This window comes from Styela clava, chromosome 13 (assembly GCF_964204865.1).
Source record: "Styela clava chromosome 13, kaStyClav1.hap1.2, whole genome shotgun sequence".
NCBI classification, from domain to species: domain Eukaryota; kingdom Metazoa; phylum Chordata; class Ascidiacea; order Stolidobranchia; family Styelidae; genus Styela; species Styela clava.
In genome coordinates, this window is record NC_135262.1 from 4,680,264 (window position 1) to 4,707,888 (window position 27,625).

At 32.8% G+C, this 27,625-nt stretch overlaps 4 protein-coding genes across 4 annotated transcripts; all 4 read right to left on the reverse strand.

The window, feature by feature from the left end:
* On the reverse strand, window positions 1-4,096 carry LOC120332216 (kelch-like protein 38). Its single transcript, XM_078119480.1, has 2 exons — window positions 2,628-4,096; window positions 1-2,042 (listed from the first exon to the last, which is right to left on the reverse strand). Exon 2 carries the CDS (start codon window positions 1,984-1,986, stop codon window positions 583-585), a length of 1,404 nt encoding a protein of 467 aa, XP_077975606.1. The 5' UTR covers window positions 1,987-2,042; window positions 2,628-4,096; the 3' UTR covers window positions 1-582.
* Window positions 4,097-4,231: 135 nt separating this feature from the next.
* LOC120332211 (kelch-like protein 6) lies at window positions 4,232-7,879 on the reverse strand. The gene has a single exon (XM_039399414.2). The coding sequence runs from the start codon at window positions 7,837-7,839 to the stop codon at window positions 6,229-6,231; it is 1,611 nt and encodes a 536-aa protein (XP_039255348.2). The 5' UTR covers window positions 7,840-7,879; the 3' UTR covers window positions 4,232-6,228.
* A 7,195-nt stretch (window positions 7,880-15,074) lies between these two features.
* Window positions 15,075-19,464, reverse strand: LOC144431324 (kelch-like protein 26). Its single transcript, XM_078119322.1, has one exon. The coding sequence runs from the start codon at window positions 17,417-17,419 to the stop codon at window positions 15,791-15,793; it is 1,629 nt and encodes a 542-aa protein (XP_077975448.1). The 5' UTR covers window positions 17,420-19,464; the 3' UTR covers window positions 15,075-15,790.
* Window positions 19,465-23,403: 3,939 nt separating this feature from the next.
* LOC144431410 (kelch-like protein 26) lies at window positions 23,404-27,494 on the reverse strand. Its single transcript, XM_078119517.1, has one exon. The coding sequence runs from the start codon at window positions 25,616-25,618 to the stop codon at window positions 23,990-23,992; it is 1,629 nt and encodes a 542-aa protein (XP_077975643.1). The 5' UTR covers window positions 25,619-27,494; the 3' UTR covers window positions 23,404-23,989.
* Between the last annotated feature and the right edge of the window lie 131 nt (window positions 27,495-27,625).

The window sequence follows — 27,625 nt, forward strand, 5'->3', positions numbered from 1 at the left end:
TTGCGGTACATCGCCAGTAACCCTGGCCTCCCTCACGCAGGAGGGCTGAAACGGTATTTATACAAATAAATACAAATGGTATTTGACCAAAATAAGAAATGAATTGAACATGTTATGAAAATAACACATGTCATTATAAAAGTAAATAATGCGACTCATCTAACTAGGCCAGCACTCCAAGAAATATGGAACAAATGTCGGATGTTTGTCGAGAGGCTCGTGAGTTGGCGGATATATATTTAAAGTGTATAACATTTAAATCAACGCCAGTCGCGGTCAACCCGCCGAGCAAAAACCACAGTAGGCACTACATATGGAAAGTAAAGTTATAATAATCAAGCATTCAGTAGATCATATTTTATACAAGCAAACCAATCAGTAAAAAGAATATTTAGGTCGATTCTAAATGCAAAGACACGGAAGCGGATGCTTCTATGTTCAAATTTTCGAGCTCTGTAACATTGCTCCAGTTCCCGTTACAGAATTCATACTTCTCAGCACCTTGAACTGATAGTCTATTACCTATTGCAAACAACGAGTCATTTACAATACATAAGTTGAATCCATCTCTAGGAATTGTCATCAAAGACAAGTTTGTGGATCAAAGTATTCACAACTTGACAATGATTTGGCAGTGTCGAATCCACCTGCAACATAAATTTTTCCATTATAAACAGCCACTCCTGGAATCTGTCTTGCAACGTTCATCGACCTCACCACGTTCCAGCAGGATGATGCTGGGCAGTATCTGTTGACAGATCTCAAATTCCCACTATGTGTGGAATTTGTATGGCCACCTAAAACATAGATAAATCCCCCACACTCTGCCAAAGAACAATAAGAGCACACAACCGCGATATTGTCAATTTTGGTTGATATGTCATTCGTGAGATTATATTTTTCAATCAAGTTATCGCCAACAATATAAGCAAAATCTTTATAAACAACGACCTTCAGAAACTGCCTGTGAGAGAATTTAGTGTTTGCCCTTGCTGACCAATTTGTGAATCCATTAACATGAAACGCACATTGATATACTTTTGCAGAACTCGTAAAAACGAACAAATTTTGTCTCCAAACAACAGCTGTAAAATTGTTAAAGCTATATCTCAATGAATTTGTGGAATTCGTGCTTTTTATATTTGGTTGGAATGTTCCCAAAAGTATCAAAGTGTTATTTGCAGCCGGAGCATGCATAGGAATCGCTACTGGTTCCCCTTTGGTTTTAGAAAACATTAGAATCAGCATTTTCATGTGGTCTGTTGATTCTTGAAAGATCGGATATTTTTCAGACAAATATGTCGCATATTCAGAAGATACTTTTGAAAGTTGCATCAATTTATCCATTTCGACGATGTACTTTTTACGGTTCTCAGGGTCAGTTTTAATCCATGTTAGAAACAAAGAAAGTTTAGAATCTTCCGAGTAAGATATATTGTTCCGTCCAACTAGTATTGAAATATATTCAAAGTCTATCTTATTGAACTCTTCTTGATTTGCCAGGGCTCCGAGATTCAAGAAAGCGTAATCGTCACAATATTTTTTTAGCGTTGGTTGGTTTAAATTATTCGCGATTCCTCTGATTTGAAAAAATGATTTTGGATTCAACTTATTCTTCAAGGACTCAATTATATTGTCACAAAGTACTGACAATTGCATAATGCTGGCAGCATGGAAAAGCTCTTCACATTTTTCCAGAGTAATTGAAGCCTCCCCAGTGTAAATGTAATCAATGCAAATTTTCACAGAATCGACATCGACTTCTTTCATATTAACAATTCCTGTGTTGCTTCCTAAATTATCATGAGACAACATCGCATCAAAATAATCAGAACCAGCGGAGATTATGTTTCTGTGAACCAGGAATTCTTCACTTCCTACTTTGATTGTGAGATCAGAATGACGCTTTTCTTTCCTCATATTATCAAGCTTTTTCATCATCGATGTATTGTGTGAATTCTTATCAATACTCAAATTGAATGCCATAGTTCAAGCTTCACAACCTTTTCGATTATATTTTAAATAGGAGATGAAACAAAAATCTGAAAAATGGAAAAAAAATCGTCTATCTGCATATTATAGATGAGAAAGTATAAATCATTTGACTCCATATATTTCAATTCAAGTTAAATCTGAAAAAAACGATAATAATATTAAACCTCAATATATATCGTAGGCTTAATCGTTTCGTGATGCTAAAATCAAACATTTTATTAAATCAACTACTCTTTGCATGGGTATAGTAGTTAGTACAAGCATAGGAACATATTGATCTGGCGTGTCACCGAAAAATAGAGAATGTTCAAAAATATTTTTATGACAGACTTTATTGATATGATATGTATAAGTGTGATATATATAAATATAAGAAGTTATATGGCACAATAGGATCTTCAAGGTTTAGTTGTTCTATTACTCAGATTGATTCAGAGCCCAAAAACGGAATTCAAATATATGGTCAGATCCTGCGGCTAGTTATATGAGTATAATTTATGCTGTCTGACATGGGTTCCGGTTCATTACTTTGTTATCACACGCTAACTATCTAAGATTGAATTTAGGCCGTGGCGAGTCCCCCATAGACTATGCTATTAATATGAAATGTTCATTAAATGCACAACTTATACCTTCAATTTCTGCACCTAATATTTTGTGAAAGTTACTCGGATAACGAAGTTCAGAAAACAGCAATAAATGTATAACAGACTCTGATAAAATAAGAATGTCATTGCGAAAACAATATACTCTTCAAAAACAGTCAAACCATTTTGGGTTAAGACATACAGATAATCCCCTCGCTACCCTTTTTCTACTGAAGTTATTTTACAATATAGCGTGATAAAAATGCCTTAACCCAACAAGATGATCTGTATCTAGCATACTGAATGTGACAAGCTGATCTAAAATGCAAAGGAAACAATGGAGTCATTTGATTAAGAAAAATAAGGATCATTGAACAAACAATAGAATGTTATTTACTGTGAATGCTCTCAATGTAACAGAGGTTTTTTAAAAGTGTCTACATACAAAAGCCTGTTGGACAAACAAGGGCTATAATGTTTCATCGATGATGTGTATAATAAAACCATTGAATGAATATAAATGGTTATGACTATGAGTGCGTAATACATTTAAAAACATCGATCTTCTGAAGCTTTTTGAAAACTAAAACATGACTGGGTGGGTATCATCTTTAAACTATATTTTCCTATGTGCACCACTTATCGCAATTTTAGTCTGCATAGAAAAGCCGAGAAGATTGATTGTCTACAAAACTTTAACATAAAATCACAAAGATATGAGCTAATGAGGGTGGACAAAAATTTTACTTGGAGAGACTATAGACACAATGAAATTGCTAAATCAGAGAATTCAATGTAAGCTAGCTGCATTCAAACACCTCAAGACAATTCCAACCATTACCGGTAATTAAAATGATATACCACAACCAAAAATACCAACTCAATAAAATGACTCATAGTGACATTGTTTGATTTAGTAAATACAAACGTCCATCTTGGAATGGCAAGTTTCATGAATGAAACAATCAAAAATTAAAACTATTCCCAAAGCATTAAAACCTATATGTAATTTGGTGAATCTTTCCAATGTAAATTTACATTAAATCCTGCTATTTTTGTTAATATTTTGTCAGCAAGATTAATGTTTAGTTTGATACTGCAGATTGTCTTTGATTGCCAATATTCACATCATGAAGTTGGAGTCGCTCAATATTTCTTTAATATTTAAACACAATTTAAATATGTTAACGGTATTTTAATATCTGTATAAGGCAATATACAATGCATTCATAGAAGATCATAATTCATTTGTCAGAATACATGAAATCGCAATGGAAAATACAAAATTTTACTACATTAAACGAAATTATAATATATATATATAATGTTGTCTGGTTCAAAGCTACGCCCGTCACTTCAACTTTGCTTTAATAAAATTGGACAAAAACAAACTTGGAAGTTTTTGCACTACTAGGGTAAGTAGATCATTATTATTCAATGGGTTCTTGGCTGGAGCCTTGTTCTGAGCTAATATACATGAACACCTCATAGAAAGGTAAAATTCAACGTTTGTATAAAAATTAAAATTTATATTAGAAACTTCAAAAGATCATTAACCAATTTAGTAATCATTTAGCAATCATTATCGTGTGCATAGAATTTGAACCCCACTAAACTGTCTTTATGGCAATGGGATTCTGTGGAATTAGTATGCAGTTTCAGATATTTATTTCCACTGTTAATTGAAGAATCAATGGAAGGCGGTGTTCGGCAAACTGAGGTCCACGAACAAAATTTTTTCTGGCTCCAAATGACCTCAATTTTAATGCAAAAATGATTTATCTCGTTACCGTTACCAATAGTTACCGTTAGTTAGTTAAAATTAACACAGAAAATGTTTGCCGACCACTGATGTAAAGCAATAAACACATAATAAAGCTAAAAACAAAACAAAAAACATTGAGTCATAGCAGTAGACGAAGGGTAGCCGGAGCCTTAGTTAGTCATCTAATCCTACGACAACTTGTTGCTGAATTTGAGCAACAAATGTAGCAAATAATTTTTTTTTATAAGAATCTAAAATACACAATCATAAAATCTCCACACTAGTATAGACTTGTTCCTTAAGTGCTGTGGCTAGTATGCCTATTTATATCTTAGTTCAAACATGTCTGAAGGTTACTTACATTATGTAAATTATTGTCCTGTTAGGAAAGGTTCCACTGCTAAAATTAAATAGGCAGAACAGGTTGAATGTCGATAAAAGTTTAAAATAAAATCACAAAAAATGAGCAGATGATGGTGGACGAAAATCAAAAATGAAAAAAGTAAAAACAAATCTGACTAGAAATGCAAAGAAACAGAAAGCATTTTAAAAAATCAATTAGGACGAAAATACATGTAAAGCAGATTGCTGAATCGGAAAATCCAATGTAAGTTGTAACATCTTGGGGAATTTTCAAACTTTAATTATTAATTTAAAGCAGGGGTCGGCAAACTTTTGTCGTTCACGGGCAAAAATTAAAGGTTGCAAATCATTGGCGGGCCGCAAGTTAAAAACCGAGGAAATGGCCAATGAATCACATTTTTCACACAGATTTGAGTTAAATTTCAAGCAGCGCGCGAGGATTGATCATTTGAATATTTTCTGCGCCATTAAACCATTTGCACTCAGCATCAATTTTTTTACGTTCTGTTGCGATTTGTCTAATTATAATCAATTTATAGGCTCGAGTGTTTGTGAATTATCTACTTATTAAGTTAGAATATAACTTAGTGTCTCAAAACAAATTGTTACGTGAAGAATATAATCGTCAATACAGTTGTTTTGTTAATATAATTCAGTGAAGCGTCGCGGGCTGGATTATATTGTTCCGCGGGCCGGATCTGGCCCACGGGCCGTAGTTTGCCGACCCCTGATTTAAAGTATAAACCGGAAATACTAACTCAATAATGAAACATATTGGCACTGTTCTATTTAGTGTGTATAAACGTCATTGTTGGAATAAAGTGTTCTTCATAACATTAAAAAATTAAAACTAATTAAATCCTATACTTAATTTGTGAATCTTTTCAATATAAAGCTCACCCTTAAACTCGAGTAAATTCATATTTTGTCAAGAAGATTAAGTTTATATTGAATTTCTATACCCTGATTTAGTAATCACTACCATGTGCATGTAATATTTGCTGCATATATAGAAATAAAATCAGAAATTCAACTACAAGAAAAATAAATAAAATAGATTAAACTTATAGGCATGAATTAATATTTAGAAATTTTTCTTAAAGTTGCTACATATAGAGTATCAGAACTGAGCTATATATAAAAATATTAAGAACACAATGCTCATGTTCCTAATTCAGGATATGAATGTTTGAGCGAAGGTAAATAATAATTAAACACGTGTTAAGCTAGACTTTTCGAAAGGCAATCCGTTTGTATAATTGTCTCTTTACTCATTTCACTGACAGAGTAAATTAGAATTATTTCAAGTCTTTTGTCAACATTCATTTATTGACCTATCTACAGGAAGGAGAAATTTGTATATAGCTGTCAGTAGTTGCCTAAAACTATTTTTATAAACTACCTTGCTTGTATTAAAAAATATCAATGCGATATAATAAAATCAGTAATCTCTACACTACAGTATGAAAATGCAATAATGTGTTTTTTAACTACGGAAACAGAACTATCATTTGCAACTCAATACAATGGAACTCCCACTGCAATTGAAGCAGCGGACATAATCTCCATGTCAGCCAAATCAGTCACTTTCTCCCATTGATTTTTATCCGGATCATACTTTTCAATAGAATAAGGTCCATTTATATGTCCAACTGCAAACAAACTATTATTGACAACACAAAGGCTGAATTCATCTCTTGGAATTGTCATAGAAGCCACATTTGTCCAAGTATTATCATCTGGATTGAAGAATTCAGCTGTTGATGTTCTATTATACCCACCAGCAACGTAGATTCCATCATCATACACGGCTGCCGCAGGAGTTCGTCTTGCTGCATTCATTGGCTTCACAGATGACCAAGATCCTACAGATGGAGAATATTTATCAACTCTTTTACCTCTATTATAGCCTCCAATGACATAAATCTCATCTTTAAATGTAACTAAAGCACTTTCATTGGGTTCAACACTAGTACACTCAACATCCTCCCACTTGTTTTCATTGTTGTTGTATTGCTCCATTGTGTTGTTCCCACAAACATAAATGAAGTTGTTATGAACTGCAGCTCTAATAAGTGATCCATGATCATTAATCATGCTCTCCATCTCAGACCAACTTGATTCAGCTTCCCATACATTGACACGAAAAACCTTTTTGTTTGGCAGAAGAACAAACACGAATATATCCAAATAAACTGCAGTACATTTGCCACTTAGCATGTTCTCATTGAGTTGTTTTAACTTATTGAATGTTTTGTCAATTGGGCAATACACCTGCACAGCTTTAGATTTCTTTTCAAAAAGCAAAACACCTCCATTATAAATAGGAGAAGACAAAGATACATTCACTTCTTTAACCTTATCACATGAGTTATTGGCCAAATACAATAATTTCATAAATTCTGCACAACTGGAGCAAAATGAATCATTCATAGCTAAATAAGAACCATAACTGGTGGAAATGTCACCAATTTTAAGCTTCCCAACTATTTCTATAAAATACTCAGCTCGAGACTCAGTATCAGCTTTGATCCATTGCAAGAGAACTTTCAATTTAGAATCTTCTGAATATGATGAATATCTGTAGGTGATCAAAAACATGACGTAATCTTTATCAAGTTTGTTGAATTCTTCTTCTTTTACTATTGATCCAAGATGACCAACAGCATATTCATCACATGATTTCTCTAAACCCTTCAAATTAAACTTTATTGCAAGTTGTCGGATGATGAAGAAAGATTTAGAATCTAAATTTGCTTGGAGAAATTCTATGATCATTTCACAAAATCTTGACAATTGCATGATATTTGCAACATGGAGTAGTTGTTCACATTTCTCCAAAGTAATTGGAGCATTTCCAGTGTAAATGTAATCAATGCAAACTTTCACAGAATCGACATCGACTTCCTTCATATCAACAATTCCTGTGTTGCTTTCCAAATTATCATGAGACAACATCGCATCAAAATAATCTGAACCAGCTGACATTACATTCTTATGAACTGGAAATTCTTCATTTCCAACTTTGATTGTAAAATCAGAAAGTCGCTTTTCTTTCCTCATATCATCAAGCTTTTGCATCATCAAATTATTGTGTTCATTATCTTGAATGCCAAAATCATCAGCCATGTTCAATTTATTACAATAAGCAAGTGTGATAAATATAATCTTTTTTCTGAAAATAAAATTTAATATTGATGAAATATTTTTGCCCCTTCTATTCACCAAATATAATATTTTCGTGTTTCACACACTCATGTCTACAAAATGAAAGAATATAATAAATGAAGTTTGCGTGTTTCGATAATAATTTCTAAAATCAAGCAGTAGCACGAAAGCAATGAATAAACCACAGAACCTGCAGCCATGCAAATTGATACATGCCCTTAAAAACCAGGTGGAATAGAATTGCTGAGTATATTTACATTTACTTCAAATGGAAAAAGATTTATCTATCACAGATATAGCCTAGTATAGACGAAAAAGTAAACACCATTTTGTATCATTAACACTTCTATTATCAGAAAAAATTATTCAGCAAATTCATTTAAATTTTCATATTTACAATAAATTTGCTTTGTGAAAAATTCTCATATGTTTGTTACTACTTCCGGAATGAAAAATGGTTGTGTAATCTGTAATGTACTCGAAACTCGATAGTAAATCTTACACAGAAAACAAGAGTTGAGTGAACATTCAGTAACCAGGACCAGCCAGTAACGTGAACCACCTGAGACAGGGAGAAGTCCATCAGCCCTCTGATACAGTGTTTCTTAAACTAGGCTTGAGGGAATACCAGGGGGGCCGAAAACCGCAGGATCGTTTAGTTATTGCATTATAAGCTAAGGTCATTTTGCATTTCATTCTTTATGTTGTAAAAAATATTTTGTTCGTCTACAGCAGGCGTATAATTGGGATATAACCGCTAAAATTGAATTTAGTTACAATAAATACGAACTTAAATTGTGATAACGACATAGCAATTGGTGGTAGATCACAAAAAGGTAGAAACAAAATTTGTTGAACACCATTTCACTTAAGCTCGGCGGGCCATTTTAAATCGTTACGGGGGCCGCGGTTTGGGAACACCTGATCTACAGGATCAAATGTTTCAAAATATTAGGTGGTTAAAGATTGTTGCTGTCGCTAGAATGCAATTTTACTTATTCTAGAAAATTAGGTGCTCCATGGAATTCGTTTTTCACCTTGAAATTAAGAAATTTGCACTGTGCCGTAGTCCCACGACCGCATTTCAGAATAGCGGTCTCTTCAGACTAGCGGTACTGTAAAGTTTCACATTCATTCTATTAGCAGCAAAATACTGAACAGCGAAAATATGACGAAGAATTATCCCAATTTATGCCTTCTATATCAGAAAATGTTGATATCTTTCCCATTACATATGCACTTTTTGCAGTAGTTTTTAAAAAGGTGCAAATCGAAAATTCAGTTTTAATTTCATATTCATGAATATATAACACAAAAACATGTACGGTAGTTTTGACTTGTGAGGATAACGCTACTGCATTTAAAATCATTATTTCTTTTGTCCCCACCTATTTATGTGAACATGGATTTTCCACACTTGTTTAAATTTAAATCCAGACCAATGCAAGGAATAAACTTGATGTGCAATATCACATAAGAAAAATCAGTAAGATATTTGCGTACGTGAGGAGTGGCAGCTAATTTTAATGTCGGTCGAATAGCTCTATGCTATGTTCTTCTATTGTGTTTTCGGTTTACAATTGTGGGGGTCCCCGGTTACTTCAGAGAAGCATAAAGGGTCCGCAGCACATAAAGTTTGAGACCCACTGCTCTAATACATAAAACCTCCTAGGTTTCAACAGGTTTCAATAAAACCATAACTAGGACTTATTGAGGATTATTCCTTAATTTGGACCAGTACAGGATTTTGTAAAAAAATGTTGAAGAAATTGAATTTTGAACATACAATGGATTCAATAAACTACAAGTGCAACGCGCTTGCCACATAAAAAGAATAGAAACCCAGAACATATTTACACATATTAGGATGAGAATATTTGTATAACCTATAGAAAACGGGGAGCTCCAGTATGTGCATCAATATGGAGGTAACTAATGTTGTTCGCCTACTTCACATAAAGTTATATGAAGGGACTGAAAACCTATGGGCATATTCACTTGGCTAACAGTCCCCGAACTCGTAATAGAACTAAAATAAGGAAAATCGAAATAAATTATGGCCTAACTCTAACCTGGTACACATACTACGGGAGCACCGCGGTGTGGCTCATCGTGCTAAGCGTTAGGAATACGCTCGCCACCGCACCTCTGATTACTATGCGTGGGTTCGCAGGTTCGAATCCCATGTAGGGATGGTCATGTGCGAGAGGATTGCTGTACTCCTCGCCGCCGTAGGGTGGTTCACATAACCGCCCGGTCGGTTACGGCTCCCTCCACCATCAAGTCCATGCTTCCGAAAACAAATAACTAACTAATCCCATACCTGACATGGAATGGTAACCAGACGAGAGGCCGTGGTTCGCCATATGGTTAAGCCGTCTCATCACTTTTGTCTCCCCCGGGATGAATATGTAAATCCTATCCTACCGAAAACAGGCTGGAAGAACTGTCTGGAATTTGTAACAGATTAGTAAGAAGATGAAACATTCAAAAACACTATAAAACTGAATGAGTAAGCGGCAATTGACACTGAGATAAAGTTTCAAAGATAGTATTATTAATTTTCCTTATAGATTGAAAACTGCTGTGATAGAATATATAAATATGAATTCATCATAATAATTATCCATTGATATCACTACGTCAAAAAATATACCGTTTAATATGCAATATGAATTACTGAAATGGTAGTGATACAAAACATAATGGATCATTATTGGGTTATTACTAATGCAGTGGTTCTCAAACTTTTCAAGCCGTGCCCCCCTTTCAGAATTTGTCAAGTCTTGTGCCCCACCTCAAAAATAATTAGCTAACAATAACCCACAAATAACAGATAGTAAGTCGAAAGTGTGTTTTTTTTTTTAAAAACACATTCAAAATACGTATACATAATGAAAAAATGTGAACAATGTAGAAATGTTAATATCAAAAATAAGACAGGTACAACTTACCAGCTGAATGTACTTTATAATATGTTTTAAAAGATGACAATATAATTATGCAAATGCATTAATAATGGTAGATGCCTATGTTGAACACTAAAAGTATGCAATATAAGGTCCAGATTCAATAAGGTTCATTCATTGGCAAACACATCGTTGCTAACAAAACAAAGGCCTAATTCATATCTTGTGAAGTCACAAAAGCTACCTTTGACGAGTATTTACTCCATTATTAGTGTAGCCAGCAAGGAGGGAGTGTGGTTACTGCAGATAATGGTTTACTCCAAGTCATCAACAGTTTGACGTATGATGACAATGTTTGAATAATTTTAGGGGGCCGAATGATTCAAAATTGTGTTATTTATCCGACACAGACATCACTGAGTGTTGGCATAATGAAGTTTTTTTTAGTTTAACAAAGTCTTACTACTCCATTCTGGGATAAAAAGATTTGAGGAAATAATTAAGCAGTAATTTCATACAATTCTTTATGTGAGTCACCTGAATGTTATTATAACAAAATTAGTTACTGTAATGTGCAGATAGCAATCATAATCGAAAAAAGATCCTTGCAAAAATATTGATACAGGTGATCATAATTGAACGAATATTTTCCATAAAAGAAAGTTTTACACCAAATAAACTTCAAACTAGGCTCATTCAGCTAATCAAAAATTTCACAAATATCAAGTGATATCATCATGCTATGCCAAAGGCCCACGGTATTCAACAATATTTGCTCCAATTTTTTTTTTTTTTTTTTTTTCATGAAAAGTAAAATGGAACAATTAGGTTCTCAGACTATTACTTGTATCCATTACTATTATTAACAAGCAGGTGCAACATATTATAACAACTTTTACTGAAAGTCGGGGATAAATGAAAGTAAGGTACTCCCGTAGTATGTGTACCAGTACCAGGTTAGGTTTTATTCTGATTTTCCTTATTTTAGTTCTATTACAAGGTCGGGGACTGTCTGTGTTAGACAAGTGAATATACCCCTGCCCATAGGTTTCAGTCCCTTTACACAATTTGAATAGGCGAACAAAATTAGTTACCTCCATATTGGTACACATACTTCTGGAGCACCAAAAGTATTTACACACTGCTTGCACATGGTACATAAAATCATATTGACCATGGTGATCGTGCTATACCAAACACCTTACAATATTATTATTGATTTTTGTTTATATAAATGGAAAGTAAATGAGCACAATTACACACATGGCCTACCATTTGTATCAATATTTTATTAGTATTGTGTAGATGCGACATATTATATTAATTCCTATTGAATTCAATAAGTTTTCACCCACTGCATGCACATTAGACTGGCATTGTGATAGCTACAGTGGCCGTAGACATGATAATTATTCCAGGAAAATCAATTTCATCCCACAGGTTCAAATCCAAATTATACTTTTCAGCAGAATGTGGTGTTTCTCTATTTTCTATCGCATATAATTCATTACCAATAATAGAAAGCCTGAATTCGTTTCGCAGAATTCTCATGGGCGCTATATTAGTCCAGTCCAATTTTAATACCGTAAACATAAAAGACTTCAGTGGATGCGATACTAATATTAGAAGTCACATGAAAATAGAAAAGCCTCAAGTCTCATTGGCCGTTGTTTTATAACATTGATATGATTCGATGCTCCTTTGAAGAAACAAATCGTATGGTCAGTTATATAAGTATAATTTATCCTGTCTGACATAAGGTTCGGATCCTTACTTTGTTATCACACGCTAAATATCTAGGGTTGAATTTTGGCTGATTAGAGTCCCCTATAAATAAGGATATTAATATAAAATGTTCATTAAAAGTACAAATTATAACTTCAATTTTTGCACCTAACATTTTTTAAAAGTTACTCGGATAACAATGTTCAGAAATCGGCAGTATATGTATAACAGACTTTGATGAATATTATAAAATAAAAATGTCACTACTAAAACAGTACCGGTATATCCTTCAAAAACAGTCAACTAATTTTGAGTTAAGACATAAAGATAATCATCTTATCACCTTTTTCTACTAAAGATATTTTACAATATAGCATGATAAAAATGCTTCAACCTAACACGATGATTTGTATCTAGCATACTGAATGTGACAAGCTAACCAATGATTGCAAAAAATATTAGAGCCACTGTTCAGAAAAATATGTGTCATTTATCAAACAAAGGAATATTATTCACTGTGAATGCACTTAATGTCACCATAATTTTTTATAAGTGTTTACATACAAAAGCCGGTTGGACAATCAAGTGCTATAATATTTCCACGATGGTGTGTATAAAAGAACATGCACAGATGAATGAACATGAAAGGTTAATAGTGTGTAATACATTCAGAAGCATCGCTTTCTGAATAATATAATATCGTACCGTGAGCAACATATTAGCACCTGTCGGATGTTCAATTTAAAAGTCTGTTCAAAATACCTGTCTGTTCAAAATAACATGTTTGGGCTAGGCCATACCGTAATTACATTCCGATTTTCATTATTTTAGTTCTGTTACGAGTTCTGGGACTGTCTGTGTTAGCCAAGTGAATATACCCGATGCCCATAGGTTACAGTCCCTTTACACAACTTGAAAAGGCGAACAAAATTAGTTACCTCCATATTGGTACACATACTTCTGGAGCACCAAGAGTATTTACACACTGTTTGCATATGGTAAGTCCCATTACACAACTTGATGAAAAGTAGGCGAACAAAATTAGTTACCTCCATTTTGGTACACACACTTCTGGAGCACCCAAAATATTGTATACCTAACACTAACACTAACACAGAGCTGCTAATCTTTGCTTTTTTTTTTCAAATTACCGGTACATATTTAATATAACGGCAAAGCTCTTGGGTCGATGAAAGATTGTAATATAAAAATAGTGAATGTTTAAGAAATTGACATGTATTCGATAAATGAATGAATGAATACATTTTTACATGCGTGAGCTTTATATACAAAATAATGGTAATAGGTCCTAGTGATTTGTAAATTGTTGGGAATAACCATACAGACCTTTCAGATAAAAGGTTTCGGGTTCTTAAAGTTCACCACCTCTTCAAATCCTATTAAAATTGGGTAAGAAATGCCAAACTGAAAAAAGATCATTGTTTTTGGAGTGGTGATCGTCAGTGTGTGCTTGTATGAAGCCATGTTCAGAGTAAAACACGAGATATACATTAAAAAGAAAACCTTTGAAGGAAGTATAATCAAAGTCAAACAATATCTACATTAGAAGTTTGTACGCATGAACTTTTGGCTGCATATGTATAAATTTATTGACTCTTGGGAATTGAACCAGAAATCTTACTAAGAATGAAACCCACAATATTAGAACATTATTTGAAGAATTTGAATTAACGAACAATATATATTAAAATTAATCTATTTTAAATAAAAAGTCAGCACCAAACCATACTTACTTACATTATGTTTCCAACACAATGCAAAAATTTTGAAACTTCTATTTACAAACGTTCATATTGGAATAAAGGTTCATATAAACATTCGAAATTGAAATTCTCACGGCACTGATCTTGTAATCTTTTTAACATGACCTTAAAATTAAACTTAATATTTTGTCAAAAAGATCGATGTTTAGATTGAATTCTTATGCTGCATAGTTCCCTGGATTGTCAATATCCATATCATGAAGCTGAGGTCTCTCAATATTTTTTTATGATTTAAACACTATTTCATCAGGTGAATAATATTCCAATTGCAATATCTGTAATAAACAATATACAATGTACCGATTCATAGGTGATCATAATTCATTTGTTAGATACATGAAATCTCAGCAAAAAAGTTTTTCAGTCACATATATACAAAGTTGGAGAGCAAGTTATATCTTAGGTTCAATCCTAAGCCCACCAACGCTATAATAAAATTGGACAATACCAAACTTGGAAAATCCAGTACTAGTAATAATGTAGTAAATTATTATTAATCAGTGAGCTCTGAGCTGGAACCTTGTTCTGACTTAGGATGTGAATATATCCCATTCTTTCGTGGAAGCAAAAAGGCAAAAATAAAATTGTGGAAAAAAATTTAAACTCACATTAGAAGATTATTATTATTTTTGTGCATGTATAAAATCAAAAGCACAACTCCAATAAGAATATCAAAAAAGTTTAAAGTCGAAAGTAAAGACTAACATCAAAAAATTTCAAAAAAAAACCACATATGAAGTATCAGCACCAAGCTATTTATAAAAATATTAGGAAAACAAAGCACATATTATCAATCCAGGATATGAATGCGTGATGAAGCCATATGTATAGTCTGATAAAACTATTTTGGCCAAAAGAAGTCCAGTTTTAAACAAATACTATGGTATGTGGGTTTTTCTCAAAAAAAATTTTTTCCCAGCCTTTTCCCTGACAGTGCAACTTTGAATCATTTCAAGTCTTGTGTCATCCACTATTTCTTAACCTACCTATGGGAGAGAGATACTATGAATAGCTGCCAATATCCAATTAAAGCTATTATATGATACTTATACTACTCTTTCAATTGAGGGTCAGTTTTGAGCAAACTTTCTAAATAGGGGTATTCAAACAATCTGTTATATTAAAAACATTTATTTATATACTACGAATAAAAAATCATACAATGGGGGGAACATCGCTCTACTATAAAAAATGAATGTAACAGATTGAAAACCAACATAAGATAATCAGACCATCTAAGTATAAGTATATTTGATATTTTTACAATGAGCAAAAATATAAGATTTTAATGAAAAAACTGTATTAATAGCATGAACTGAAATGTGAAAAACTTGAATAAATCACATGAACAAGTCTGGCTGATTGACTAAATAATTTTAAATAAATTCTATGTACTTTAGGCAGGAATCAATATTATATAGTAGATATTATGAGCATGTATTATAGAAATGATCTTTTTAGCCATGAAAACTGAACTTCCATCAACAGTCAAACTCAATACAATGGGATTCTTACTGCAACTGAGGCGGCAGACATAATCTCGATGTCAATAAAATCAGTCAATTTCTCCCATTGATTTTTATCAGAATCATACTTTTCGATAGAATGAGGCTCAGATGTATTTCCAACAGCAAACAAGTTGTTGTTAACAACACAAAGGCTGAATTCATCTCTTGGAATTGTCATTGAAGCCACATTTGTCCAAGTATTATCATCTGGATTGAAGAATTCAGCACTTGATATATCCGGATCAAAATGATAGTCAAGATACCCACCAGCAACATAGATTCGATCATCATAAACGACTGCAGCAGGAGTTTGTCTGCCAACATTCATTGGTTTCACAGATGACCAAGATCCTACAGATGGGGAATGTTTATCTACTTTTTTACCTCTATTATTGCCTCCAATAACATAAATCTCATCTCTAAATGAAACTAATGCACTTCCATTGGGACCGATACTAGAACACTTAACATTCTCCCACTCGATTTCATTGTTGTTGTATCGTTCCATTGTGTTATTCCCACAAACATAAATGAAGTTGTTATGAACTGTAGCTCTAATATATTCTCCATGATTTTTCATCATACTCTTCATCTCAGTCCAACTTGATTCGGCTTCCCATACATTAACACGATAAACCTTTTTGTTTGGCAGAAGAACAAACACGAAATTTTTCAAATAAACTGCAATATACTCGCATTTTGGCAAGAAATCAATGCAATATTTCAACTGAGTCAATTTTCTGTTAATAGGTTGGTACAATTTCATATGTTCGGACTTCCTATCAAAAAGCAATATGCCTCTACAAATGAGCGGTGAGTGTGAAGGGACGTTTACTTTTTGTGTTTTATGAAGTGGTTTATCAGCCAAATACAATAATTTTATGAATTCTGCACAACTTGAGCAAAATGAATCATTCATAGCTAAATATGATCCATAACTGGTAGAAATTTTGCCAATGCTGAGCTTCTTTACCATTTGTACAAAATGTTTAGCTCGAGACCTAACATTAAATTTGATCCATTGTAGCAGAATCTCAAGTTTGGAATCTTCCGAATATGATGACAAATCATGAGTCAGCAAAAACACAACATAATTCTTATCAAGATTATAGAATTCTACTTCTGTTGCTATTGATCCAAGATGACCGACAGCATATTGATCACATGCATATTCTAAACCTTGTAGATTGAACTTTACTGCGAGTTGTCGGATGATGAAGACTGATTCGGGACCCAATTGTGCTTCAAGAAATTCAGATATCTTTTCACAAAATCTTGACAATTGCATGATATTTGCAACATTGAGGAGTTGTTCGCATTTCTCAAAAGTAATTGAAGCATTTCCAGTGTAAATGTAATCAATGCAAACTTTCACGGAATCGACATCGACTTCCTTCATATCAACAATTCCTGTGTTGCTTTCCAAATTATCATGAGACAACATTGCATCAAAATAATCTGAACCAGCGGACATTACATTCTTATGAACTGGAAATTCTTCGTTTCCAACTTTGATTGTAAAATCAGAAAGTCGTTTTTCTTTCCTCATATCATCAAGCTTTTGTATCATCAAACTATTGTGTTCATTATCTTGAATGCCAAACTCAACAGCCATGTTGAATATATTACAATGAGCAAGTGCACTAAATATAATCTTTCTTAGCTGTAATAAATTAAATGTTGATCAAATCATTTTGTGCTCGTTCCCTAAATTATCATATTTTCCTATTTTCATACACCCGTAATACAAATTGAAATAATGACTGAAATTTGTGTTTTTAGGAAAAAAAATTTTAATATCAAGAAATACTTCGTAAACAATAAAAACATTTAAACACAAAACCTGCAATTGTCATAAAAATGATACCTGAGCTATAAAACTGAGAATGAAGTACATGCCGCTACTATTCAAAAAACATCAGACTTGCCCTATTTACATATTTGTTTGAATGGTAAAAGATTTATCTAGTGACTAAACTGATAAACAGGGTACACAAATATCAAACAACTGCATCACATATGAATTAGTATTTTACAATGTTACTAAAAACAAGGCAAAAATATATTGAAGCAAAATGAGTAGCTGAAATTTCAGGCCTTTAACCTCAGAATACCAGGTCGACACATATATAGTACTTTTAAATCATTTGGCATTTCAGGTTCAGGTTGGCATTTTCTACCAAATATTCCTTGTCATAGCTTAACAAAGACTTATTACAAACGAAAAAGTCAATTCCATTTTGTACTTATAAGGCTACACAGACTACAAAACCAAAATTACATCAGACAAAAAATTTTCAGTACGACTGTTTACACATATAGTTCCAAACAATACATTGCTATTTCGTCGCTTTCAGAAAATTCTATACATACGCCTACTGTTACTCATGGAATACAAAAGGTTTTATAATTAAACACAAAGCAGTTACTGAATCATATATAAAAAAAGAAAGTTGAATCAAGTTCTCACTCCAGATCTCAAAGAGTCTAATGTCTAATATTTACATGTTTAATGATAAAAATATTAAGGCAATAATGCCTGAACTACCTTTTCAAAACAAGACCTAATTCTGTTACAGTCAATTGCATACATCTGATAGAATTGTCAAACAATGGAAAGCCATGTGTGGTTCAACTCATTGTCATACAAATGCAAAATGTCTTTGCCTAGAAAGTTATTTGTAAAAATATTCAGATAAAAATCAAGTTGTTCAGATTTAAATATTTTCAAAATCCCTGCTTTGCAACAAACCCTGACTAGATGCTTGTTTCATATTGTCTAAAATATCTTATGAAATGCATCTTCAACCGATAATTTAAAACATAAATAAACCTACATATAGTTTTCAACATGTCAAAGTTTACTTGCAACCTTTTAATTATTAATCCCACTTTTGAGGGATGTGGAACTTTCTGTAAACAATATATACGGTATGCTAAACAATATTGGGTTAAAACATAAAAATATGGGTAAGAATAGTTAACCGGTTAATCAATTAACCGATTTTAACTGTTAACTGACTCAGGTAAAAATCATCTTCAGGATGTACAATTTCTTCAACAATGATTACGCCATTGCAAATTTATCTCCTGTGGCGTTTAATTCAAAAGAATATCATTAACTGTATTGATTAGGACCCAATGAATGGGAAAAATAATTGAAGTACCAAGATTGCTGATTATCAAAATTTGACAATGATAAATTCAGAATCAGTTTTCGGTCAAAATATATTGTTTTATATATTTTATTGAATGGAACTATCTCTATTCGTGAATAATTTTGAGCGATACTGGGATAAGATCACGCTAAATTGCTTTGGAGCCATAACAAGCTAAATTATAAATTATTATGTCAAAAGCTACGCTGCAGTTAACCAGTTCAGTTTATTCGGTTAACGGTTAAAGTATTTTCCCTGAAATTCTCACCCTACATACAGATAATCCTCTGGTTACCTTTTTTTAACTGAAGTTATTTCACAATATAGCACGATAAAACGCATTAACCTAACACGGTGTTCTGTATCTAGCATACTGAATGTGACAAGCTAATCAAAAAATACATAAAAACAATACAGTCACTGTATCAGAAAAAGAAGTATCATTTGAACAAATAAAGGAATGTTAATTACTGTGAATGCTCTTAATGTAACCGATATTTTTTATAAGTGTCTACATACATCAGCTGGTTGGACAATAAAGGGCTATAATGTTTCTTCGATGATGTGTATAATAGAACTTGAATATATGAATGGGTATGAGCGTTTAATACATCTAAAAACATCGATTTTCTAAAGCTTTTTGGAAACTAAAAAACATCACTGGGTGGGCAACATCTTTAAACTATTTTCCTATGTGCAATACGGTTTTTAGTCTGCATAGTAAAGCCGAGCAGATTATTGTCTACAAAACTTCAACATAAAATCACATAGAAATGAGCTAATGAGGGTGGACAACAACCTTACCTGAGAGACTATAGACACAATGAAATTGCCAAATCAGAGAATTTAATTTAACCCAGCTGCATTCAAACACCTCAGGGCAATTTAACTTTTAATTATTAATTCAAATTATATGCCAGAATCAGAAATACCAACTCAATAAAGTGACCCATAGTGACATTGTTCGATTTAGTAAGTACGAACATGCATAATGGAATGGAAAGATACGTACAAACATTCAAAACTAAAACTATTCTCTAAGTATTGAAACTATATGTAATTTTGTGTATTTATTTTAAGACAAGTTCATAATGAATCCTAATATTTTTTATAATATTTTGTCATTAAGATTAATGTTTAGTTTTATACTGCAGATTGTCTTTAATTTCCAATATTCCACATCACGAAGCTGGAGTCGCTCAATATTTCTTTAATATTTAAACACTATTTTAATAGATTAACAATATTTTAATAATGTAATAATTTTTCTGTAATAGACAATATACAGTGAATTAATTTATAGAAGATCATAATTCATTTGTTAGAATACATGAAATCACAGCGGAAAAATACAAAATTTATTACATTAAACAAACTTTCACCTTAATAAGCCACATACCGTATATACAATGTTGTCCGGTTCAAAGCTATGTTATGCTCGCCACTTCAACCTTGCTATAATAAAATTTGGACAATAACAAAATTGGGAGATATTTTACTACTAAGGTAAGTAGATCATTATTACTCATTGGGTTCTTGGCTGGAGCCTTGTTCTGAAATAAGGTATTAACGCACCTCATAAAAGACAGAACTCATGGAATAAAATGTGAGCTTATATTTGTAACTTCAGAATATCATCACCATTTAGTAATCATAGTCATTTGCTGTATATATAAAAAATAAAACACAATCATCAGAATCTTCAATTAAAAAAACAATATTGAAAAGTTAAATTAGTTACAAGCGTTGATTTATATCGCTGATTTTTAAAAGAAATCGGCTTTGTAGTTGCTACATATAGAGCAAGGCTGCCAAACCCGCGGCCCGCCGGAGTGTTTTTTGCATTTTTGTAAGTAGACTTTTTAAATTTTTACATACATTTTACTATACATAAGTATCTTTCGTGATTTTGGTGTAATTATTCCTGCCATCAATCTCCGTTCAAATGCCGGTTTTTATTATTACGTATGTGTCAAGTCTTGCACCCTGGTGGACATGAACGTCATTTTTTTTTATTTCTCGCAAAACTGTGCACTCTGTTCGACGAATTATAAAGATATTGTGCAATCATTGGGGACAAACGCTGAGCGCAAATATTGGAATGAACTTGGAGCAAATTAATTTCATTCTGATTGCTTTCTTTCGTGTCGGTTTTGATCGTCTTTATCGCCAACGTAAAATTAAAAGTCAACAATATCTTGGGTACTGGTCCCCGGACTATGTTTGTATTTTTGTTCATGTTATGTTCGCGTTAAATATGATTTTGGAAATGTCGTCACTGCATATTTGTCAATAATTCTGATGAAATTGACGTAATGGCATTGCTACTAATTAGTCACAAATCAGTATATATCGACTATTCGTTCAGAAATCTTCGTTATGTTACTTCATTAAATACTTGTATTGGTGTTTCAAATTTTACGAAACGGGCCACTAAAATTTGATATTGCCGCGACATTGACGCACATTATGCTCATTTGAACATTACTTAAAGCAGTTTCGTAGCTACCGAAAATGAATGAATAAAAACACTATAACGCAAATATAACACAAAACTTTGACATGATGTGTGTGTTTCTTGCGTGGTCGCCAAAAAACCGCAAGTGTGTTGTGTAATGATTGATTATTTGATTCGGTCGCCCGAGAGTGTTATGTCCACGCCCCGTTTACCAGATATTCGAATAGTAAACCGCTATTCTAATATTCGAATAATTTGCCAGCCCTACCCAGTAACCAGAGAGCAATTATTAATTTGATTGATTTCATGTTAATAAACTCGCCTTGTATATATTAATGTAATGGTACAAAGTCTGTGAATGCTCCTAATGTCACCGTGATATTTTAAAATTGTTTACATAGGAAAGCCGCTTGGAAAATCAAGGGATCCATAATGTTTCCTTGATGATGTGTATAAATATAATAGAACATGCACAGATGGATAAATATGAATGGTTACGGGTGCTTGAAAACATCGATCTTCTGAAGCTTTTGGAAACTAGAAAATCACCGGGTGGGTAACATCTTCAAACTTTATTTTTCTATGTGCACTATGCTTACCGCAATTTTCGTCTGCATAGTAAAATCAAGCAGATTAATTATCGTTCACCTATATCAGCCTCATAGAAATGAGCTAATGAGGGTGGACAAAAATCTTACTTAAAGAGAAAATAGAGTATAGAAACAATGGAATTGCTGAATAAGAGACAATTTCAACCTTTAAATATAAATTTAAATTATATACCAGAATCAGAAACCCAACTCAATAACGTGACCTATAGTGACATTGTTCGATTTAGTAAATACAAACGTCCATATTGTAATGGAAAGATTCGTGCAAACATTCAAAATTAAAACTATTCCTAAAGCATTGAAACCTAAGTGTAATTTTGTGAATCTTCCCAATATAAGTTTACAATACTCCTCATAATTTTTATTGATATTCTGTCATTAAAATTAATGTTAATTTGATATTGCAGTTTTGTCTTTGATTACCAATATCTCATCATAAGGCTGAAATCGCTCAACTATTCTTTAATATTTAAACACTTTTTCATTAGATTAGCAATATTTTATTTTCTCTAATAGACATATACATTGCTCAATTTAGAGAAGGTCATAATTTATTAGTTAGAAACTTAGAATACAGGAAATCACAACGAAAAAATAAAAAAGTTTTATTACAATAAACGAACTTTCACCTTTATCAGCCACATACATACAATCTTGTTAGTTTCAAAGCTATGCCGCCTCTTCAACCATGATATAACACAATTCGACAACAACAAATTTAAAAGATCCAGTACTACTAATGTAAAGAATATTTTAAGTACTACTAATCAATAATACTTTGTAGTTTCTCGGTTGGAGCCCCTCAGAAGATCATCAAATAATTTACAGTTTTCATAATCATATTATGCATATCATTTTTAGTGCATATACTGAAAAGGTGCTCGTTTAAAATAATATCAGCTTTAAAAATCAAAGATTTAAAATGAATTTATTAAAGTTTGACTATATGAGTGTAAATTAACATCGACAGTTCCACATGAAATCTAGTTGCTAGATATTTAAGGTGCGTTTACACTGAAAGGCGACGTGACGCGACATGCATGCACCCGAGATCACCCATTGTTTAAAAGTGGCGCGCCAGGCGGCGACATGCGACGTCGCCTTATTTTCTCTCGGGAGCGTTTTTCGACGCTCGCATTATTTCACATTCATTTATTATTTTTGTAAATTATAGCTGACAAAGTTATAGTATTATTGGTAAAATTCCACGCCAAAGGATAGTATTGATTTTTGATGCATATTTTTATATTTGAAGTCTCCCCTGACTGTTCCATGTTATCATACTATATGACTAGTTTGCTTTCCTGCAGGGAATGTAGGTTGGATTTTGTCATATTGTCAAACTAAATTGCAATGGTATTCAGTTGCATGGTATTTTGGTATACCCAGGGTAGTGCTTTGTAATGAATTATCCACAATTTCCAAAAATGGACGACTGCTTATGTCCAAGCACGAATGTATTGAATATTAGACTATATTTGAAATTAGTTCAGTGCGATGTAGTGAATACTTGGTTTAATTTTATTTACTAATCAGAATATGTCAAATGAGTATTCCTAATGGTCTGACATTGCAGAATAAAATATAGCGATACAAAAATGATGCTCGCAATGTAAACACCTATGTCGCGCGATCAGGAGCGTGGCCGCAGCGCATCGCATCCAATGTATATGCACCGTAATACCTAACTATACAAACAAATTTCAAGAACCACGTTACAAATCAAGATATGAATATTCAATATTTGAATTTACCTATGCCATGTTGTATTCTTGTGAGAATAAAAATAGGATAATATTGAATCAACTAAAATGTGATAAACATGAATGAATTACGTAAACAAGTTTGAATTAAAAAAGAATAAATTCTTAAAACTTTTGACCAGGAATCAACATTATACGTCATGCATTATAGAAATGATGCCTTTTGAACTAACAGATCTTTCATTTACAGTCAATTCAATACAGTGGGATTCTTATTGCAATCGAAGCAGCAGACATTATCTCCATATCAGCCAAATCAGTCACTTTCTCCCATTGATTTTTATCTAGATTGTACTTTTCAATAGAATAAGGCTCAGATCTATTTCCAACAGCAAACAAGTTGTTGTTGACAACACAAAGACTAAATTCATCTCTTGGAATTGTCATTGAAGCCACATTTGTCCAAGTATTATCATCTGGATTGAAGAATTCAGTACTTGATGTATCCGGATCAAAATAAATGTTAAGATACCCACCAGCAACATATATTCGATCCTCATATACGGCTGCAGCAGGAGTTTGTCTGCCAACATTCATTGCTTTCACAGATGACCAAGATCCTACAGATGGAGAATATTTGTCAACTTTTCGACCTCTATTATCGCCTCCAATGACATAAGTCTCATCTCTAAATGTAACTAAAGCACTTTCATTGGGTTCAACACTAGTACACTCAACATCCTCCCACTTGTTTTCATTGTTGTTGTATTGCTCCATTGTGTTCTTCCCACAAACATAAATGAAGTTGTTATGAACTGCAGCTCTCATATTCCGTCCATGATCAATCATCATACTCTCCATCTCAGTCCAACTTGATTCGGCTTCCCATACATTGACACGATAAACCTTTCTGTCTGGTGAAAAAACAAAAACAAATTTCTCTAAATAAACTGCAGTGTATTTATCACTCAGCATGTTCTCATTGAGTTGTTTTAACGTATTAAATGTTTCCTCGATTGGACAATAGACTTGAACAGCTTTAGATTTCTCATCAAAAAGTAATAAACCATCCTCTGATAAAGGGAGAGACCAAGAAACATTGACTTCATATTCGTTATCAAGTGATTTATCGGTCAGGTGCAATAATTTCATAAACTCTGCAATACTTGAGCAAAAAGAATCATTTCTAGCTAAATAAAGTCCATAACTGGGAGTAATTTTGTCAATGTCAAGTTTTTCCACCATTTCGACAAAACAGTCAGCTCGAGACTCAGTATCAGCTTTGATCCATTGTAAGAGAACTTTCAGTTTGGAATCTTCTGAATACAATGACCATCTACAGGTGATCAAAATCACGACGTATTCTTTATCAAGTTTGTTGAATTCCACTTCTTCAGCTATTGATCCAAGATGGCCGACAGCATATTCATCACACGGTTTTACTAAGCCTTTTAGATTGAACTTTACTGCGAGTCGTCGGATAATGAAAAATGATTTGGATCTTAGATTTGCTTCAAGAAATTCTGAAATTTTTTCACAAAATCTTGACAACTGCATCAAAGTTGCAACATGGAGTAGTTGCTCACATTTCTCCAAAGTAATTGAAGCAGTTCCGGTGTAAATGTAATCAATGCAAACTTTCACAGAATCGACATCGACTTCCTTCATATCAACAATTCCTGTGTTGCTTTCCAAATTATCATGCGACAACATCGCGTCGAAATAATCAGAACCAGCGGACATTACATTCTTATGAACTGGGAATTCTTCATTTCCAACTTTGATTGTAAAATCAGAAAGTCGCTTTTCTTTCCTCATATCATCAAGCTTTTGCATCATCAAAGTATTGTGTTTAGTATCTTGAATGCCAAACTTAGCAGTCATGTTGAATATATTACAATAAGCAAGTATGATAAATATAATCTTTCTTAGCTGTAATAAAATGGGATATTGACCAAAAAGTGTTGTGCTCGTTCACCAAATTAATATATTTCTTCCATTTTCATACACCCGAACGACAAATTGAAATAATGAATAAAATTAGGGTGTTTAAGAATAATTTTGCAAAATCAAGATATACTTCGTAACAATAAATCCATTTAAACACAAAACCTGCAGCTGCCAGAAAAATGATACCTGTGCTATAAAACTAAGAATTAAGTACATGTCGCTACTATTCAATAAACGCTTTATTTACATTTTTGCCTAAATGGCAAACGATGTATCTAGTGATTAAACTTACAAACATGATAGTTAAATATCAAGCACCTGCACCACATATGAATTATTATTTTACAATGTTACTAAAAACAAGCCAAAAATATATTGAAGCAAAATGAGTAACTTGAATTGGAATCTCAGGCCTCTAATCTCAGAGGTCTATGTCATATAATAGGTCTTTTAAATAATTTTCAGGTTGGGATTTTCTTTCAGATATACTTTGCCACAGTCTATCACAGACTTGACTTATTATAAACGAAAAAGTCAATTCAATTTTATAGGAATAAGGCTTTACAGACTACTAAGCCTGACCAACATCAGACAAAAGATTTTTAGTACGATTGTTTACACATAGTTCCAAACAATACATTGCTATTTCGTTGCTTTCAAAATTTTTTATACAAACGTCTATTGTTACTCATGGAAAACAAAAGGTTTTATAGAAAGCACGAAACAGATACTGAATCAAATATAAAAAATAGCAGTTGAATTAACATTCTTATTTCACATATCAAAGAGTCTAATAAAGTGTTTCTCAAACGATGGGACGAACCATACAAGCGTAGACAATTTTTGAGGGGGCTTGAAGCTAATTAAAATTAAATTTTTTGTTTGAATTTGATCTTGTCTGCATTATTTTGGATATTCACATTTCTTTATTGTTTAGAGATTGCAGAGAGCTGTTGTGCTAGTATCTTTGTTATTTGTTCCACCTATGTGTTTTCAAGGTTTTGTGTTTCAGGTTGTGCGCTATCTTGGTGCACATACTTCCGAAGTGCCATTTTTTTTCAATAAAACATAATTTCGCCTTGGTAGGTCCAAAGCCATGCCCACAACTTCAACCAAGCTATAATAAAATTGGACAATAACAGAATTGGAAGATCTTGCACTACTGAAGTAAATAGATCATTATTACTCATTGGATTCTTGGCTGGAGCCTTGTTTTAGGCTAAGGTATGAAAGCACCTCATAAAAAATGGCAAAACTAATGGAATAAAATGTAAACTTATATTTGGAACTTTAGAATATCATCATCATTTAGTAATCCTAATCATTAGCTGTATATATAGGAATAAAACGATAAAAAAAATACCATTGAAAAGTTACGAGCGTATATTACCGGTAATATGATGAATTCAAATTGAAATCGGTTTTGTAGTTGCTACATGTACAGTAGAGTATAAGAACTGAGCTATATATATAAAAATATTGTGAATACAATGCCCATGTTTCCAATTCAGCATATAAATATTCGGTTTTATAGTCGAGCATAAAACAGATACTGGATGAAATATAATATATAAAAGTAGAATTAACATTCTTAATTTGCATATCAAAGATTCCAATAAAGTGGTTCTCGAACGGTAGACAATTTTTTGATCGGGCGTGGAACTAATAAAAATTTTATATTAGATTTGATCTTGCCCGCCTTATTTTGAGTATTTACATTTCTTTATTGTTTAGAGATTACAGAGCGCCCATGTATTTTTAAGGTGTTTTTCCACTAAAACATACTTTCTTCGCCTTACTACCCGTTATTTGTAGCTTATTGTGTTCATTATCTTGGATGTGTCACTACGAAAACAGTATACCCTTTAAACACAGTCAAACACTTTTGGATTAAGACATACTGTACAGTTAATCCCCTTCATATATATTGTCAACTGAAGG